The following is an 18150-nucleotide window of genomic DNA, read 5'->3' on the forward strand; positions in this document are numbered from 1 at the left end:
AAGTCATGTACTTTCATGACTTCAGGAGACTTAACACGGTGTGGCATGAAATATGAAAGTGAACACAAGGTCACTCGCTGACTGCAGGAGGAGCAAGCAAAGGCTGAATGTGCAGGAAGCACATGGTAACAGCTGACCAAAAGTAAAGCTAAAATGTTTTTTGGGGTTTTTTTGCATGGGAGTATTTGTTATTGATTTATTTCTAATTCAAGAAGTTTTTATTTTATAAAACCAATTATTTTAAATGAGCAATAAAATCAAATACAAGGTGAAAATGAATATTCAGAGACTGCAGTCACCAATTAAACCCCACAGTCGTGTTGCATAATAGGCTTGTTTACATTTATTTTATCTGGGGCTGAGAGAATGAGTGTGCGTAGGTCTGACGAGGACTGAGTCGGTGATAATAGACAGCGTGGGAGGTAGGGCACACACACACATTTGTTTGGTAAGGTGTGGTTATGTTATATAGTTGTTTTTTGTTTGTTTGTTTTTTACTGTAACCAATGCCAAGTAGCAAATAGGGCAAGCAAAAAAATGCATCTTAAGTTTTTCTGCGTGGAAAAAAACCAAAACAAAAAACAAACATCGTTCAGTCCACTTCCTGATTGGGCAACACATCCCCCCGCTTTTCCAAAAATACTTACTTGAGCATTTAAAATTTGTTGTCATCTGTGGCTCGAAATAGCCTCACTGTTTGTACAAAAATTATGCAAGGTTCAGGAAAGGAGGAAAAGCCGTATAGAAATGTATTATAATCATAAAACATCTGTTGAAATAAAACACACACACCGTCTCTACCGTCTCTACACACTGCTCCCTGAGTGCTGGATTGGTAGCTGTCCACTGCTTCACATTTAACATGAAAGCAAGATGAAATGCTTTTGTTTTACAGTTTGGGAAAAGTGCAAGGTAAAGTGTGCCTAACCCAACAACCTAGACACAAAGAATTTTATTTCCTGTCTGATTTCCATAAATATTGGACATGAAGAAATGAGCTTTAAGAGTAAGTCCACAAAAAGGGTGATTACTGATCACGCAATGGTGAAAGTCAGGTTATAGAACTAGCAGAGGTTGATAGTTGGCTTCCTTAATGACCTTTAATTTTTCTCTCTCTTTCTCTTTGTTGTTGTTGTCTGTTAACACCATATCAAGAAATAACCCACCCGCTCCTTGTGGAACATCTGAAGATCTATTTAAAGGACTTGCTGTCCTTTTTTAAGTTGTCTAAACGTGGTAATAAGGCACAAGTTTCAGATAATCAAAGTTTAATATTAGGCTAACGTCACCAAAATATATATTTTTCTTTTTTTGTGTGAAAAAGCAGTTAACAACTAGTTAACTAATAACTAGTTGTGCCACCCTTGGCTGCAAGAGCTGCAATCAAACCTTTGTGGTGACTGGTAATGAGTCTTCTACATTGGCCCAGTCTTCTTTGAAGAATTGTAATTCATTCAGCCTGTTTAAGATCATTCCAAAGCATCTTTCACTGGGGCACTAATTTTTATTTATATTTATTCTATTTGGTTTGTTCGTTTGTGGCGTTGTTTTGGATGACTGTCCTGCTGCAAGCCCTCTTGAACTTCAGAGCATGAACTTACGGCTGAACTTTCTTCTTCAGGATTTTCTGGTAGAGATCATAGTTTCATGAATTCACGTCCAGATCCTGAAGCAGCGAAAACCATCACACTACCACCACCATGTCTGACTGTTTGTAAGACGTTCTTACAAACAGTAAGTGTGTTTTTGGTAAATGTGAGACGAGTCTTTTTGTTCTTTTTGGTTAGCAGAGCTTTTCTCCTTGGAACTCTCCCGTGGATGCCATTTTTGCCCAGTCTGTTTCTCATTGTTAAATATTTAACTCTGGCCCTCATTGTTGCTCACTGGCATCCCAAAGCCTTATAAATGGCTTTGCAACCCTTTCCAGACTGATAGATATCAATGACTTTAGATTGTGACATGATATCATCATTTAAAAATGTACCTTTTATATTTATCATGTTTTTTTGGTCTAATATTAAAACTAGTTTGAAGATCTTAAACAACCTATAAATAAATGCATTTAAAAAATCTCACACTGCGATGGATTACAGTGCTGTCATAACCGTACACTGATATTGCTTTTTACAGCTGTCCAGCTCATCTATAAGGTCAGATCACATATAAGTAAAGTGTACAATATTAAAAGAGTACGATTTAAAAACTTCTGACTTGCTGACTGTTGTAATGCTTCTCACGATAACAATAAAAAAAAAACAAAATGCAGATCATATTTTGGTGGTTTTAGTCCCTCATGTGAATGTTGCTGATGAAAAAGGACAGGCTAAACAGATGTCGATACAAATAAGACACAGGAATGCTGCTTTAATCATTACATTCTCAGAACTATAGGAAGGCCTTAAGACTTTTTAAATCAGACTTCCCCACCCTGCCACAAAAATCCTGCAATGGCTGTGTGACTGGGTGAAAAATGTCACCTCTGACACTAACAATATGTTTCCTGAAGAGATCACGCCTTCTGTACCTGTGAAATTATAAAAAAAAATCTCCTACATGTTCTCTCAGAACATGATAAATCCTAGTCTGCTACTTTCAGGAAGAATGAATGGATAAGTTATCTAAATAAATAAAAAAATAAATAAAGGTGTCACTAAAAAAAAAACCCTAGCACATTACAAATAGTACATAAACAGTAAACAATATGCATTGAATTTGGCACAAAGCATTTATTATATGGATTTAAAAGACATACGCACAAATGGCAAAAAAAAAAAAAGCATTTAAACAGATCAATTATTTAAAAAATCCAAATTTCAGAGCATAACTGTGTACAGTCATATTTCAAAGGACATTTGTGAGCATGTTGGCCATTTCTGGAAGCGCAGTTATTAGGAGGTAGGTGTACGACCAGCATGAGTATCGATAAAAGGAAAGAAAAAAATCTCCAGGCTCGGCCTTTGACTTAATGACAATACAAAGGGCACAAATATCAAATATTTTCATGCATTTAACTGCACAAATACTGTGTACCATGCATACAAACACTTACTGAAATGACTGAAAAGCAGACTTGTCCGGCACTGCTTGATAAAGTATCTATTTGACATGTTGCGCAAAATACAGCAAGTACATGGTGGTTTGTTAGGAGCACGATGCTGCTTTCATTTGATGTTTCCTGTCAGACTTAGAAAGTCGAAGCATCCGCAACCAAAACTGCAACACTTGTAATTTGTACTATTACTATTATGTTTCTGCGACTTGCTAAAAAAGTCACATGCAGAGCAATGTTTTTTTAAGTGCTAAAAGGCAAAACAAATCCCACATTTCCTTACTTTTGTTACCTTACTAACTCAGGGTTGATGTCACTCCCAGCTCGGACATCTGAGGCAAATGGAAGGCAGCATAAGGTAAACATTCAGATGAAGAATAGTGTTACAAGTGTACAGAGGTCAAATATATAAAGGCATAACCAGAATTCATTTTCTTTGTCTGCTGGGCCTTTTCATGTGTTCACAACCGTGTCCCTGTACCAAGATGGCTTTGCGTTTGATGCTCTTTGCAGAATCATGGGTCCCATTTTTAGTGTGGTTTTATGACTTGTCTGTGTTGTAGAAAAACCCGTAGTAGAAGAAAGCACTGATAGCCAGCAGAGCGACTGACAGCAACATGTTCCTCCGGTTTTCACCTCGTAACATCTCCAGCTCCTTGTCTGGAAAAGCAAAAGAAAAACTGTATAAAATATGCAGCAGCCATCACTTTCTATTTATTTTTAGTCCTCTGGCACGAGCAAAACCAGCAAATGATCTGCTGTCGCAGCCTGGGGCCAGTTTACAACATACTGAAACTATTTTTGTTTTTTTATATGGGAAAGCTGGCTCAGTCAAAAGAAGACAGAAGACAAATATTTTGTATACTACACTCAAAAAGCACGACATTCTTCAGTTTCCTTAAATGTGTCATCAATAAAATTTTACTTTCACCTGCTTTCTTTTTAAAATGCACCTTTCAGGATGACTAAATATGACATGTTGATTAGTTTGCTAATCAGTTTGTCAATTAACCCTTAGTGAAAACGGGACTATGTGGTCCTCGAGCGCTCAATAAATATTACAAATACACAGGAAAAGTAAGAACACACAGTGAATACACATGAACAAGAATTTTAATATTAAGGCTCACCTAGCTTCTGCACCCTCTCATTCATGATGGTCATTTCATCCTCCAGATCTTGTCTGATTTTTTTTTTTAAAGAAAGAAAAAAAGGCAATATTAAGGAGAAACATCACTGTTGGGTGAAGTTTTTACATTCTTTCTTTCTTTCTTTTTAATCTCTAAGTGGCACAAGATGCCTTTTCATGAGTTCTTGCTCACTAAAGAGCCACGCAGACCTGCAACTACCACAAAACAGCCACAAACAGGAAAGCCAAAGACATGCAAGAGCAAATCCAACACAAATCCTTCACACCTCATGCAACAGAACAACACATTCATTTGTTCCCTTATGTTCATCGTTTATTTCAATCCCTTTTTAAAATCTATATTCTCAACTCATACACTTTATTTAGACTTCAGATTAGTGTTCAACTCATTAAAATATTGTTTTTTGTATTAATAGCTACTTTTGGTTATTTCCTTATTCACAAGGGGTTTCAAAAGCAGGAAGCTTGGCTGATTTTGACAGACACGCTTCCTGAATTCCTCAAATGTGATGGATGGGCAATTCATTTTCCCAAAGAGCCGCATGAGAAACTGGGACTGTTGTGGAGGGCTGCACCAACTGAGTTCAGCTTATTGGTGTAGCCCTCCACGAGGGGCACCAAAAGTTGATATCACTGAAAACAGGTATAATAAATAATAACGTGCTTTAAGCAGGAATAAATAACAAGTATATATTTTAACAAGGACAGTCTTGCAGGGAGTTTCCTCCACAACAGTCCCAGTCCCAAGGCCAAAGTTGCCTTGAAATGCCAGTGGGAGGTATACACACTAACGTGGAGTCTTCATCATCTCCTTCAGCCTCACCTCTGCTTTTCAGAGAGCTTCTCCTTCCTGCTCTTGAACTCCGCCCTCTCTAAGTTGTCCTGGCAACGCACCCGCTGCTCCTCCAGACGATCAATCTGTAGGATTTTACAGGTGTGACACACGGAGAGGTCAACGTACAAAACACAGAGGCAGGGAGCGACCTAAACGAATGAATTTTAAGAATGTACACGGGGAAAGCTACAGCACCTATCAGACGTCAGCTAAACAGAGAGATAGATGGGAAATGTGAGACAAACGCTAAAACACTGTACCTCGGAGGCGACGCTGATTTTCTCTCGCCTTTTCTCTTTTAGCCTTGCCATGTTGTGACCAAACCGGAGAACCACAGTGCAGTGAGTCTCCTGCCTGACAGGGGAAAGAAAAACCTGTGACTATGCGGAACTATTTTTCTTCTTCGTAATGTTTACGTCTTCCTTTTGACGAACCGCTCTTCGCGCACTTTGCTGCCCTCTGTCGGTGGAAAGTGACAAACACTTGGCCGCATAAACACAAATAACTCCCAACACCTGAAAGTGAAGAAAGCCAAGTCATTAAAAAAAATGCTGTCATGCTCAAATCACAATTAAACGGTTATTGTTCTCATGCCAGTATGAAGGCAACATACTGTAGTCTGCACCTGCCAAACACAGACAGGTAAAACAGAACTGAGAGAGTTGCTGCTGAGCGTTGCTAATCTGATTATGTGACCTCAGAGGACAACACATGATCAGCTGAGAAAGAAAAGGGACGAGGCCAGGCAAGCTGCTCTATACTTGCTTCCTTCCTTCTACAAAATGCCTCTCTTTATAAACCGAGACCAAATATTTGCTCATCAGGTACACCTGCTGGAGCACAAATTAAGGGTGAGTCATTGTTAGACATTAGGGAATGGTTTATTAGATTATTATTGGTTTATTATTGGTTTATTAGATTTTTTTTACAAGTTACTGAACATGAGTTGTGCAAACTGCATCCCAAATCCTTCAGGACACATTTCTTCGTATTTCAGAGTAAAGAGGAGAGAATACTTGAACTGGAGACCGAGAATGCCCTTCTTCATTTAAGACTTGCAGAGGTGAGAATACTTTTGACATCTAACACACATATAGGCTTATCTTTAGCCAAAAAGTAGATTTTGATCATTTTATTCTAGTATTTTCCTGTCTGCACCTTATTTATCATGGTTTTTTATGGACCTCAGGCACAGCTTTTGTGTGCATAACTTCTTTCTTTCTTTCTTTTCTAAATTATTTTTAGTGCCAATAGGCGTTGGAGTGTGCTTGTGCACTTACTTTAAATGCATGAGGTTTATTACACCTTAGTACTCACGCTATGTGCGGGAACATTTGAATCGGTCTCTATTTGAGTGCTTTAAATGGATGGTTAACTGAATGTGTATCTAAATGGCACATTGGGACAAAATGGATCATAATTTCTATCAAGCTGTTTCATTAGTTAGGCATGTAGCTCAAATGCACCAGAATTATGTGCAAATGACTGTTACCCCCTTCACTGTACTTTACAGATCACTTCATCCTCATTTGTTTGTTTCCCTTCCACTCTCTAAGACTTAGATCCATAATTTATTGGGCAAAGGCACATTTTATTTTGTACACCACAGTACAAAGGCAAACAATCAAGAAGTGATTGAAGTGCAAACTTTCAGCTTAAATTAAGTGTTTTTACAAGAATTTGGCAGTAACTTTTTAGGACTTACAGCTATTTTTATACACAATCCACCACCTTCAGAGGCTATGAATTGGACAACCGAACATAATTTTAAATATAAGGATTCTTTTTGTTACATGGATGATGATGTTTTGCTTCTATTTGACTTCAGTTTTTTCTTCAATAAATAAAAACCACATTCTCTCAGGTTGACATCAGGTGAATGACTTGGCCACTAAAGCATATCATATTTCTTTGCCTTAAGGAAATCTTGGATTGCTTTTCCTTTGGATCATTATCCATTTGCTGGATAATGAGTGCTGTTCGATCAGTTTTGCAGCATTTGTCTGAATGTGAGCAGAGAGTATAGGTCTGTACACTTCATCCTGCTGCTTCTATCGGCAGTCACATTAGCAGCCCAATGTCATCACACAACTGCCAACGTGTGTGACAGATCACGCAGCGTCCTTGAGATCTTGAGCTGATTTTCTCCTTCTCCATACTTTTATGTAATCTTGGTTTCATCCGTCCAAAGAAGTTTTTCAAAACTGTGCAGACTCATTTTGATGTTTTCTGGCAAAGCCTAATCTGGCCTTGTTGTTCTAGTGTAACCAGTGGTGTGCAGCTTGTTGTTAACCCTCTGTATTTCCATTCATTGATCGCATACCTTAAAAGTGATGTGGTAAGTTTTTCAATTCAATTCAATTCAATTTTATTTATATAGCGCCAAATCACAACAAAAGTCGCCTCAAGGCGCTTCATAGATACAGAGAAAAACCCAACAATCATATGACTTCCTATGAGCAAGCACTTTGGCGACAGTGGGAAGGAAAAACTCCCTTTTAATAGGAAGAAACCTCCGGCAGAACCAGGCTCAGGGAGGGGCAGCCATCTGCTGCGACCGGTTGAATTGAATTGAATTGTTGATGTTGAACTACGTTTTAACTTCATATAAAAGAGAAATTTTGATGACTCACTTTTGCACGTTTGATTTTCAGTGTTCGGGTAGACAGCGCCGGGACCATGATGAGGGAACCAAGGCTGTGAACGATCATCAGCTTCAGAGTAGTACACGGAAGATAACCCAATCAGCCCTCATCAAGCTTCTCTCAGGGGTTCAGGTAAAAATATATTGAGATGTGTGTATATGTGGTAGATAGTAACTTGGGTTCAGTTCACTTTACTTCAATTCAGTTCAATTGTTTATTTATATAGTAGCAAATTAGAAAAAAAAACCCCAACAATCAGGCAACTCCCTGTGAGCAAACACTTTAGGATAGTGGGAAGTGGGAAGCCACGACAGGTTGGGAGTGAGAGGGGAGAGAAGAGAAAATAAATAAGAGAGCATAAAGAGACAAAACACAGACTAAGAGAGGAAGAAGACAAAGGCATGCTGCAGTGTTGTATTAACATGTGTTGACTGAAAAGACAGTGGTGCAGTCAGCACCAGTCTGAGCTTATAGCAGCATAACTAAAGGAGGCTTTAGAGTCACCTGATGCAACCTTAACTATAAAATTTACCTTAAATCTTAAAATTAGACAGTGTCTGTCTTCTGAGTCTAAATTGGAAGCTGTTTCCACAGAGGAGGAACGTGACGATGAAGGCTCTGCCTCCCGTTCTACTTTTAGAAATTCAACAATAGGATAACTTGGTGGGGCCTGATTGTTCAAGATTATGTCAGTCATGATGATCATGGATTTTAAATTCAGTTCTGGATTTGTAAAGGAACCAATGAGGAGAACCCAGAATAGGAAAAATCTGGTCTCCTTTTCTTGTCCCTGTCATTAGTCTAGCTGCAGTGTTTTGGTTTAACTGATCTGTTTAGGTCGGGTTTAGATATAACTGAGTATCATCTTCATAGCAATGGAAATATATGCAGTGTTTTCTAATATTATCGTAGAAGAGAAGCATGTATAATGTATATAGTACTGGTCCCAGCAGAGCACCCTGTGGAACTCCATGACTAACTTCTGCATGTGAAGAAAATTCCACATTTACATGAACAAATTGGAGTCTATCAGACAGATATGATTCAAACCCCAGCAGCCCAGTTCCTGTAATGCCAATAGTTTGTTCTAATCTCTGTATTAAATTATTGTTATCGAACGCTGCCCTGATCTCTAACAGGACAAACATAGACATGAGTCCACTGTCAAAGGCTGTTTCTGTGCTACAATGTACTCTAACTCCTCAAAGAAACTATCCCTCTGCAAACTATAAGTTAGCTGTTTGAAACTAGGCTTTCAAGAAATGTTTACATTTCAGTGCTGGAGATTGGTGTATAATTAGCTACCGGTAAGTCAGTTGGGTCAAGTAAAGGCTAAAGTAAAAGCTATATGTATATCCTCCTGAGAACCAGCCTATTCATTTATATCCTGTGTAATTTGTTTTTTGTCTATATCTTTTTACTTATTTGAGCTACCATACTAAGTCCTGATGTACTAAATAGAGGACATCCTGGGCTTTCCATTGATATTTCATGTGTTTGGGTGGCCTCTTTTAGCTCCAAAGAGGCAGGAAATCACAAAAAAGTTGAAGGGGAAGGTCCTTTTTTCCTCGGTTCTTAGGAGAATATGTATAGTTAGGAAGGCTTTGTGTAAACACTCCCTTCATTTGTCCACTCTGTGTGTTTGTGGCAGGCTGTGAAGCATGACCTGAGTGAGTTGTTTGCAGTGTATGTGAGTTTTGCCACCGAGTTGGAGGAGCAGAGCAAGCAGCTCCTGGAGAAAGTAGAGCAAGCCAACTCATCTCTGAACGGTCACAGTGAGGATGGATTTCAGAGTAAGTATCTGAATGGAACCTCAGGTTAATATTAAAGTAGCATCTGTAGGCAGTGACGGTGATACTTTTGGTGTTTTGAAACCTTTTTTGTTTAAAATGTGAAAACTGCAATGCATCCCGAAACAGTGAAGCAGCAGTTAGAGGAGGCACATCTTAAAGCATGTGGACTCTGACTTTAGGATTTCATTTGATTGACTAAAATTTCACATAAAATTATTTTTAGGCTGACAATAACAGTATTCAGAAGTTTAAGATGTTAAAAGGTTCTGCTGCAGATGTCACCAGCTGATCACAAAGACAGAAGGATATTAGATAATGTTCAGGTAAACCTGCCAAAAAATACGATGCTGTAAGTTGATTAAAACTAGGTGCACTTTGATATATGAATACCTTAATATCCATGTCTTTTACTGTATATTAGTGTCAGCTTTCTGAGACGATATCCTTTATATTAAAGTCCAGTCCATTTTCTCAAAGCTTCCCCAATAAAATAAAAGTATTTTCTTATAGTTTCAAATAAGGTTTAAACACAGAGACAAAGTTGTGGCCTTTCACAGTTCATTTTTACAGTCATGATAAAAATCAAATGGCATCCTTTTCAAATTCTAAGGTTTTACATATCAAAATATAATTAAAAAAATAACATGATTTACTGGTCTGAAGCATTTAGGTGGCATCATCCCAGCAAATTCAGCCCAAAGTCAAGCTGTGCAATGATCAGAGAAACTGCAAAAAACCCAAGAGCTACAACTCAAACTCTACAGGCATCAGTTAGTATGTTAGTTGGTGTAAATGTTGGCGTTCATCTGAGGTTGTGTTGTTTACCTGATATGTAGAAGTTTAGAATTAACACAGGGTGCACTTTCTTTTTACCATGACTGGATATGTTGCTAAAAAGAGGACAGCATGATGTTGAATATTTGTGTGATACACTGAACCTTAGTTCTGACTGAAAAATGTGCACACCATGTGCAGATTTGCAGGTTCGTGTTGCAGCCCTGGAGCACTCTCTGGAGGAAGAAAGGGAGAACTGCAGGGCAGAGAGGCGGAAGCGGAAAGAACTTCACAACACACTGGTGGTAAGAAGACAAAAGTGTTAGATGATGGAATAAAAAGAAAGAGCTGTACTGAATCTTTTAATCACTGATGTTTGTTTCACTTCAGGAGCTCAGAGGGAACATTCGGGTTCACTGCAGGGTGCGTCCAGTTCTTCCTTTTGACCAGATCCAGTCCTCAACTTCCGGATCAGGGTGAGTGAACAGGCAATGCAACATGAATACACAATTAAATGAAGAAAAGTTGTTAAAAATGAGAGAACTTAAGATAACCCAGTGTTTTCTCCATCAGGTCTGCATCATCAGAGGAAGTAATCCAAGCAGTCAGTGATGTCAGTGTTGCCGACTCTTACAAATGATTTTCATTGATTGCTGCATACCTGCCTTTACTTTAATCCCTCTTTTTATTTAGGATACAGTGATGGTGAATTGCATGAAGGCGGGGATGCTGGTGCAAAACAAAATGTTTGAGTTTGAGAGGTAAAACAATATGCTGGCATCACCATACAATGGACGACATTTCTCCAATTATTTTTCAGTTGTTAGTGACTGTGGCAATGCGCACTTCTTTCAGGGTACACGGACCAGAGGATTCCCAGGAGGCTGTGTTTGAAGAAGTCAAGTCACTTCTAACATCTCTGCTGGATGGGTGAGCATGAAACTATGCGGAAAAAAAGAGCTCTATATCAAGTCAAATGTTATTCTGATGGATTAATTCAACTGTCTTCATTTAACACTCTGGTGCGTGAATGAGCGGAGCAAACTGAGCAGCATAATATGACTGCATGGCTTCGACAGTAATTGAATGTCACCTTGCTTCCTGCCTTTCAGCTATAATGTGTGTATCATGGCATATGGGCAGACAGGCAGTGGGAAGACTCACACCATGATGGGATCCCAGTTCCTGGATGAGCTCTCAGGGACACAGCAGGAGGCACAGCAGGGTATTATCCCAAAGGCTGCTGCTGAGCTCTTTCGGTGAGAGAAAAAAGGGTTGGATGTGTTTCTCAAGTCTTTTTTAGTAGTTTGATCCACAAGAAAGCATAATATCTACTTTGTTTTGCTTCTTTCCTTTCTGTTACCATGTGATGCCCAGGCTGATCTCTGAGAAGCCTGCAGAAAGTCACACAGTGGAAGTGTCAGTGATGGAGGTGTACAACAATGAGGTGTTTGACCTGCTGGCCAGGGATGAGCACAGCAATGCAGCTGGCCAGAGACGGGATGTCATCACCTCCTCCTCCGGTGCCAGCCAGGTCCCCTCCCTCACATCTGAGTGAGTAGAGCCAGAGCTAAGATACAGCAGTTTATGTGGGCTTTTGTATGACTGGTCTACATACTAGAAGAGCAATATACTAGAAGGCTTTTCATAAAAATACTAAGACCAGTGTACCAATCATCATCATCACCATTCATAAAAAAGAGGGCATGTATACCGTTGGGCCCACATGGAATTACAAGCTGTCCTCCTCTGGTTTTTCAGACTTTATTTAGTTCTTAATCACACAGACAGGAATTCTGCTCTTGGCCACGTTTCTGGATGTAGTGGGCAGAGAAAAGAAGCTCAGCCCACTCCGAGCTAATCTATGAACGCATGTTTATGAAGCTTTAAAAAGATAAGACGCCAGAAATTCAGCTCCGAATTGAAAAGTGGTGAAAATGAAGCTAAAGGAAAGCAAAAGGGTGACTCCTGACTCCTGATGAGCTCTCAATTGCTTGAAAGGTTTTTACCCTTAGCAACTTCATAAAACTGGAAAGTTTCACTTTTTTCAGCAGCAGAGTTGAAAAAATGAAACAGCTTAATCCTTAAACCTTCACTATTTTCTGTTTATTGGCTAAATTAAATTAAATCTAAAATGAGTAGTGGTTGTAGTAGAACATTTTAACGTCAGCTAACAATCATTATTGCTTCACAGTAGTTTGCCTTTGCCAGCCCAACGAACACATATTTCCACCCATACAGGTCGTGCCTCATCTAAACAGAAGCCCTTAAGATAGAGGTCCCTGTTTGTGAGGTCATTTTTGATGGTCTGGATAGCTTCTTTCCCCATAATAAATAAAACGATCATTTTAAAACTCCATTTTTGTATTTATCCGGGTTATGTTTTTAATATTAAAATTAGTTTGATGATCTGAAGCGTGTAAGTGCGACAAATATGCAACAACAACAAAAATCAGGAAGTGGGGAAATACCTTTTCACAGCACTGTATATAGTGTACATGCTTCAAATATGCATGCTACAGACACATTTTCAGCCCAGCAGCAAAGCAGATCTGTGTAATCACCACCTCTCCATATCCCTGGCACTATTGCTTCGCTTTGTTTACTAAAAAACAGGTTTAAATTGTCTCGTATTCCTCTAGCCATTAAACGTCTAAACACTGGTGACAGCCAGCTTGCTGCAGCAAAGCTAAGTTTGCCATGTGTTTTACCACAGACCAGCTCACCGTTGAGGATCTGTTATATAACTCAAGAATTCATGTGCCAATTATGACAACATCCATCTCTCCATCAATTTTTCTTACTCATTATTGAGGCTGGATTGAAATCACGTGATATTCCCATACACGTACATGGAACAAGCATTTCAACATAAAAGCATACAATATATGCAGACAAAGACATCCTCTAAAGCGCCCTCAGCTGTGCTACAGATGTCTCCTAGTTTGACACAAAGCCCCTGGGACCCTCACAGCTGATTGCCCAAAGCGGACAGGCACACTGGGACAGGAAGGTAATATAGAAACTAAGAAAGTGGAGCTGTCAAAGAATGCAAACAAGTCTAATCTGATTACATATGGCAGTGAAATTTAGTAGAAAGGTTGTTGTTCCTCTAGATATCGAGTGTTTTACAATTAAATGAACAAGCATTGTTGTCGCCTTTTAAAGCTGATTGTGAATTTTTAAGAATGCCTCTGATGTGTATCCAAGAATCCAAGAATCCAAGAATAAAACCAGCAGACTCCACAGAGCAAAGAAGAACTGCAGATTTGACTGATAATATAATAAAGAAATCTAAAAATACTGAAAACAGTTTTAATAATGTAATCTTTTTTTTTTGTATTTTAAGGACTTTCCCTTTATGTTTTTCAGGCCCGTGAGTAATGCCTCTGAGGTGATGCAGATTATTAGCAGCGTTCTGAAGCTCAGAGCTCACTGTCCCACCCTTGTCCACGCGGACTCATCACGCTCTCACCTCATTGTGACCCTCACGGTTTCCTCCAAGAGTCCCAATGCAGTGGCCCTGGGTGAGATGCATGTCTGGGAATTCATTGAGGACCTCTTTCAGTGACCTGCCGTTCACACGTTCTTGCATCGTAACCCTTTCGCTCTTCCAATCAGCCCGCAGGCTACAGAGTGCCAAGATGGACATGCGGCGCTCCACCCAGAAGGAGTGGTGGAGTCCACGTTGTCGCCGTGCCAACCTCGCCGCCCACCACTCAGCGGACGAAACCTCTGCAAGCCCCGCGTCCTCTCCCTGCTCGACCCCGTCCCTTTCTCCCTGCCCCTCCCCGAGACACAGCATCACTCAGACTCCATTCAGGACAAAGCTTCAGCTGGTGGACCTGGCTGGCAGCGAGTGTGCTGGTAGGTGCTCCGTGCAGGAGGACATTCTTTGAAAAGGTTGGCATTCTGGGAAGTGGTTTATGGTGCAATAATTTACTGGGAAACCGGAGACTCGAGACATGACAAATCTGCCTAGTGCTTAGTTTTCCATGACTATTTTTTAGTCTGTTTGAGCTAAATATGCAGTTTAGAAGTTTCTTTTTTCCAGTCAGAGCCTGGACTAGGAACTACAAAATAATTAATCAAAAGGTTGGGCTTCAAAGTACAATACAATACAATACAGTTTTATTTATATAGCATATTTAAAACCCGAAGGCACACCAAAGTGCTCCACAGTAATATGGAGAATCAACATAAGTCAATAACAGGGTACAGATCAGGCACTAGCACAGACAGGATAGAGGCACTAACAGACCAGAAGATTTAGATAAATACAAAATCCACTAAGAAGACAAAAACAGCAGTAAAATTAATAATAAAATAATAAATTTAATAAAATGTAATAAAAAATGTAAACGATTTAAAAGTTTAAAGTTTAAAAGATTTAAAAGGGTATTAACTGGTCATGAAAGCCAAGTCAAATAGATATGCTTTCAATCTTGATTTAAAGGATTGGATAAAGTCCAAGGCTCGAATAGAAGCAGGGAGGCTATTCCAAAGGTTGGGTGCAGCTGAAGCAAAGGCACGATCGCCTCTGGTCTTCAGTCTAAACTTAGGTTGGGCCAGGAGTAATTGACTTGATGATCTTAATGCACGACAAGGAGTGTACAGATTGAGGAGGTCAGTGAGGTAACTGGGCGCAATGTTATTCAAGAAAACAAAAGTAAAACAATTCAGTTCAATTTCTTTTTGTTATACTGCCAAATCACAACAACTGTCGCCACAGAGCGCTTTATATTGTAAGGTAAAGCCCTACAGTAATGGAGAGGAAACCCCAACAATCAAAAAATGCCCTTTGAGCAAGCACTTGGCAACAGTGGGAAGGAAAAATTACCTTTAAACAGGAAGAAACCTCCAGCAGAACCAGGCTCGGGGAGGACAGCCATCTGATGTAACCAGCTCTGGCGAGGGGTGGGAGACAGGACCAAAGTTATCCTGTGAAAGACAGCCAGAGATTCTCTTTCTAGTCCCTGTCAGTACTCTCGCTGCATTATTTTGGATCAACTCAAGACTTTTGAGGGCATTTTAAGGGCATCCTGATAATAATGAATTATAATAGTCCATCCTAGAAGTAATAAATGCATGAACTAGTTTTGCAGCATCACTCTGTGGCAGGATGTTTCTAATTTTAGAGAAATTGCCCAAATGCGGGAAAGCAGTCCTGCATATTGCTATAATATGCACAGTAAAGGACACATCCTGGTTATAAGTGATTGCTCACAGTGTTACTGGAGGCCAAGATAATTCCATCCAGAAGTATGTGGTTAGACACCATGTTTCTAAGATTTTTAGGGCTGACTACAATAACCTCAGTTAGAGAGCACATTATCTAACTTTAGGCCGTCTAAATGTGTCCCAGGTATGTCTGGAGTTTCAGGTGCAGCTCTCTGGGAGTCATCATGTATAAACCGTAGTCTCTCGGCTCTGTCCGATGTCCTTGGAGCTCTGGCTGAACACAGACCACACATCCCTTACAGGAACAGCAAACTCACTCATCTGCTGCAGGATGCCATAGGTGAGTCACACACACATTATTTATTCTTTTTATGTCCAGTGACTCACTATTTCCCGTGTCCGGGTCTTCTGGAAAAGATTAACTCAGCTCCACAATAACCAAATCCAGGGTTGAAATTTGTGCCCAAAAATGACAGGAAAAACCCATCTGTCTTCCACCTTATGTACCTCTCATTTCATCCACCAGGTGGTGATGCCAAGCTGCTAGTGATGCTCTGTGTCTCCCCGACGCAGCGCTTCATCACAGAGTCCCTGCAGTCTCTTGGTTTTGGCACGCGGGCACGGCAGGTACAGAAGGAGCCACCCCGAAGAAAAAATAATAGCCTCAAAGTTAAATAAGAAAGCAAAGGAAGATCTTTAACATAGATCCTTTATGAGTCATTACAACAGATAGAAGGGCGAGTGTTATAATAGGGGCACAACATTCACCCTTATATTCTAGCCCAGTGGTTCTTAACCTGGGTTCGATCGAACCCTAGGGGTTCGGTGAGTCGGTCTCAGGGGTTCGGCAGAGCCTCCACCGTGACATGCACCGCTCATTTTGTGCACCAATAAAAAACATATCTATGTCTTGAATTTGAAAAAAATCATATTTTATTTTTCACTAAAGAGGGGTTCAGTGAATGCGCATATGAAACTGGTGGGGTTCGGTACCGCCAACAAGGTTAAGAACCACTGTTCTAGCCTTAACTAGTATAAGAGTATTTTTGATTTTGCAGTTATTGGAAGTTTGGTTACTTTGTGCTGGAAGCAGATCACATTTCACCCTTTCCACAGTACTGTTTTCCTTACTAATAATTATGCAGGCATCTTTTAAGAAACATACATATATGCATTTACTTAGAATTTAATGTCTTAAAGTTTTCTGAAACTACTGATTCTTAGGAATGCTGTGTGCAATGACATTCTTGCACTGCATGTGTAGTTCATGATATACAAACTTAGTACATGTGAGAAGACTTTATTAGCACTTTATTAAATTGATTAAAGCTAAAATAGAAAACATGCCAACAGCAAACAGAACTGCACTATATATGGAAAAACAAAAGCTGTTTTAATCCTAAGGCATTCTGCTGTAAATTCATTTCAACACTACCTACCCCTGCTTTGCCTTCTCTTTTGTTTTGGTTTTCCACCCCAGCATTTATGTTTACACAGTATTTATACACATTTTTGGTTACATATTAAAAATCTTTCTAAATATCTGATGAAGTAGAAAAGTGTATCCGTATTAGAAATAAACAGCTGACATGCCTGTTCTTGTGTAATCAGTCTTAAGAATCCTATAAATAAAAAAAGACAAATCATTTAAAGTTTATGGCTCACGCTTTATATACAAATTACAGTGGGCTGTAGTTCCACTAAGCTCTCACTTCTGTGTAGATAACACGGGGGGATCCATGCACGTGCAGGTAGGGAGCTATAAAGTTATTAGCCCAATGCGACATAATGCATCAGTGTGATCCTAAAATACACACCCTAATGATTATTTGCAAATGCAGTTTCAGGTCGGTTGACTCCAGTTTAATGCTGGGAAGAAAAATCACACAATTCCCTCTGAAGTGAACCAGTTGGACATCTTCCCAGCACGAATAGAATAACACACTGTATCTGGTAATTAAATCTCTTTTTCATCAGCTCCCCTTAGTTCCACACACTCGCACTTATTAATAAGGCTTCCTCCTACCAGCAGGCTGCAAACTGCGAAATGTTGTGATTCTCTAATCCGTGCAGTCCCAAAGCTGGCATGCTATTGAGGCACGCATGTCATGTGCCACCCTGACAGGAAAACTGAAAGGCCCAAAGTGGGTTGTTTTTTTTTTGTTTTATCTTTTGTTTTGTCTTTTGAAAACAGCAGGCTTAGAGGATAAAGAGTGACAGAAGAAAACAAAACTATGACTTGAACAGAAGTGAGAAGATAATAAACAAGGAAACTACAGGAGTGTTTAGGGAGGTGACAGACGAGAGGAAATGTGAAAATGAGCTGAGAGAGAAACGGGAATGAAGGAACGTAAGAGTGTGAAAGCACATGTAACTGAACTTTTACTTCAACCTTCACTCTTTATCTGCGTTATTATGTTTCTAACAGGATGAGTTTTTGTACAGCGTTCAGGATATGGATCATCTGTTGAAATTCTCCTTTACACATAGATTACCTGGAAACAGATTGATAGGTAAGAATGTGTATTTCCCAGCCGGTTGGTTAGTGTTTGTTGGAGGTGGCAGGGAGTCACTGCGAAACATGTTGCTTAAGCCCCAGTCATGCAGATCTACAGACTGGTCAGTGACCCTCCCTAACAACCACAGTTTGCTAGGAAAATATATTGGTTAGTGGTTGCTTGCAGTTGCTTGGTGAAATTGGTTGCAAAAAAACCAAAAACCTC

General features: G+C 39.7%; 2 protein-coding genes across 2 annotated transcripts; one reads left to right on the plus strand and one right to left on the minus strand.

The window, feature by feature from the left end:
* Positions 1 to 2711: 2711 nt before the first annotated feature.
* Positions 2712 to 5431, minus strand: ccdc167 (coiled-coil domain containing 167). The gene is made up of 4 exons (XM_082505709.1): positions 5295 to 5431; positions 5023 to 5117; positions 4180 to 4232; positions 2712 to 3709 (listed from the first exon to the last, which is right to left on the minus strand). Exons 1-4 carry the CDS (start codon positions 5343 to 5345, stop codon positions 3591 to 3593), a joined length of 318 nt encoding a protein of 105 aa, XP_082361835.1. The 5' UTR covers positions 5346 to 5431; the 3' UTR covers positions 2712 to 3590.
* A 302-nt stretch (positions 5432 to 5733) lies between these two features.
* Positions 5734 to 17073, plus strand: kif25 (kinesin family member 25). Its single transcript, XM_082505708.1, has 15 exons — positions 5734 to 5885; positions 6032 to 6097; positions 7689 to 7811; positions 9331 to 9472; positions 10448 to 10551; positions 10637 to 10722; positions 10820 to 10859; positions 10940 to 11007; positions 11102 to 11176; positions 11359 to 11505; positions 11624 to 11800; positions 13619 to 13773; positions 13868 to 14113; positions 15612 to 15767; positions 15954 to 17073. Exons 1-15 carry the CDS (start codon positions 5817 to 5819, stop codon positions 16103 to 16105), a joined length of 1806 nt encoding a protein of 601 aa, XP_082361834.1. The 5' UTR covers positions 5734 to 5816; the 3' UTR covers positions 16106 to 17073.
* Positions 17074 to 18150: the final 1077 nt, after the last annotated feature.

The sequence above is a fragment of the Aulonocara stuartgranti genome, assembly GCF_965226115.1.
Source record: "Aulonocara stuartgranti genome assembly, chromosome: 15".
Classification (NCBI taxonomy): Eukaryota; Metazoa; Chordata; class Actinopteri; order Cichliformes; family Cichlidae; genus Aulonocara; species Aulonocara stuartgranti.

Bases quoted from the DNA above. Each gene is read 5' to 3' on its own strand.
- ccdc167 (XM_082505709.1), bottom strand. From the start codon at position 5,345: ATGGCAAGGCTAAAAGAGAAAAGGCGAGAGAAAATCAGCGTCGCCTCC. The intron at 5,118-5,294 runs GTACAGTGTTTT...AAAATCCTACAG, and splicing joins AAATCAGCGTCGCCTCCGAG to ATTGATCGTCTGGAGGAGCA. The intron at 3,710-4,179 runs GTGAGCCTTAAT...TTGCTTTTCCAG, and splicing joins TGAGAGGGTGCAGAAGCTAG to ACAAGGAGCTGGAGATGTTA.
- kif25 (XM_082505708.1), top strand. From the start codon at position 5,817: ATGCCTCTCTTTATAAACCGAGACCAAATATTTGCTCATCAGGTACAC. The intron at 7,812-9,330 runs GTAAAAATATAT...TGTTTGTGGCAG, and splicing joins AGCTTCTCTCAGGGGTTCAG to GCTGTGAAGCATGACCTGAG. The intron at 9,473-10,447 runs GTAAGTATCTGA...CACCATGTGCAG, and splicing joins CAGTGAGGATGGATTTCAGA to ATTTGCAGGTTCGTGTTGCA.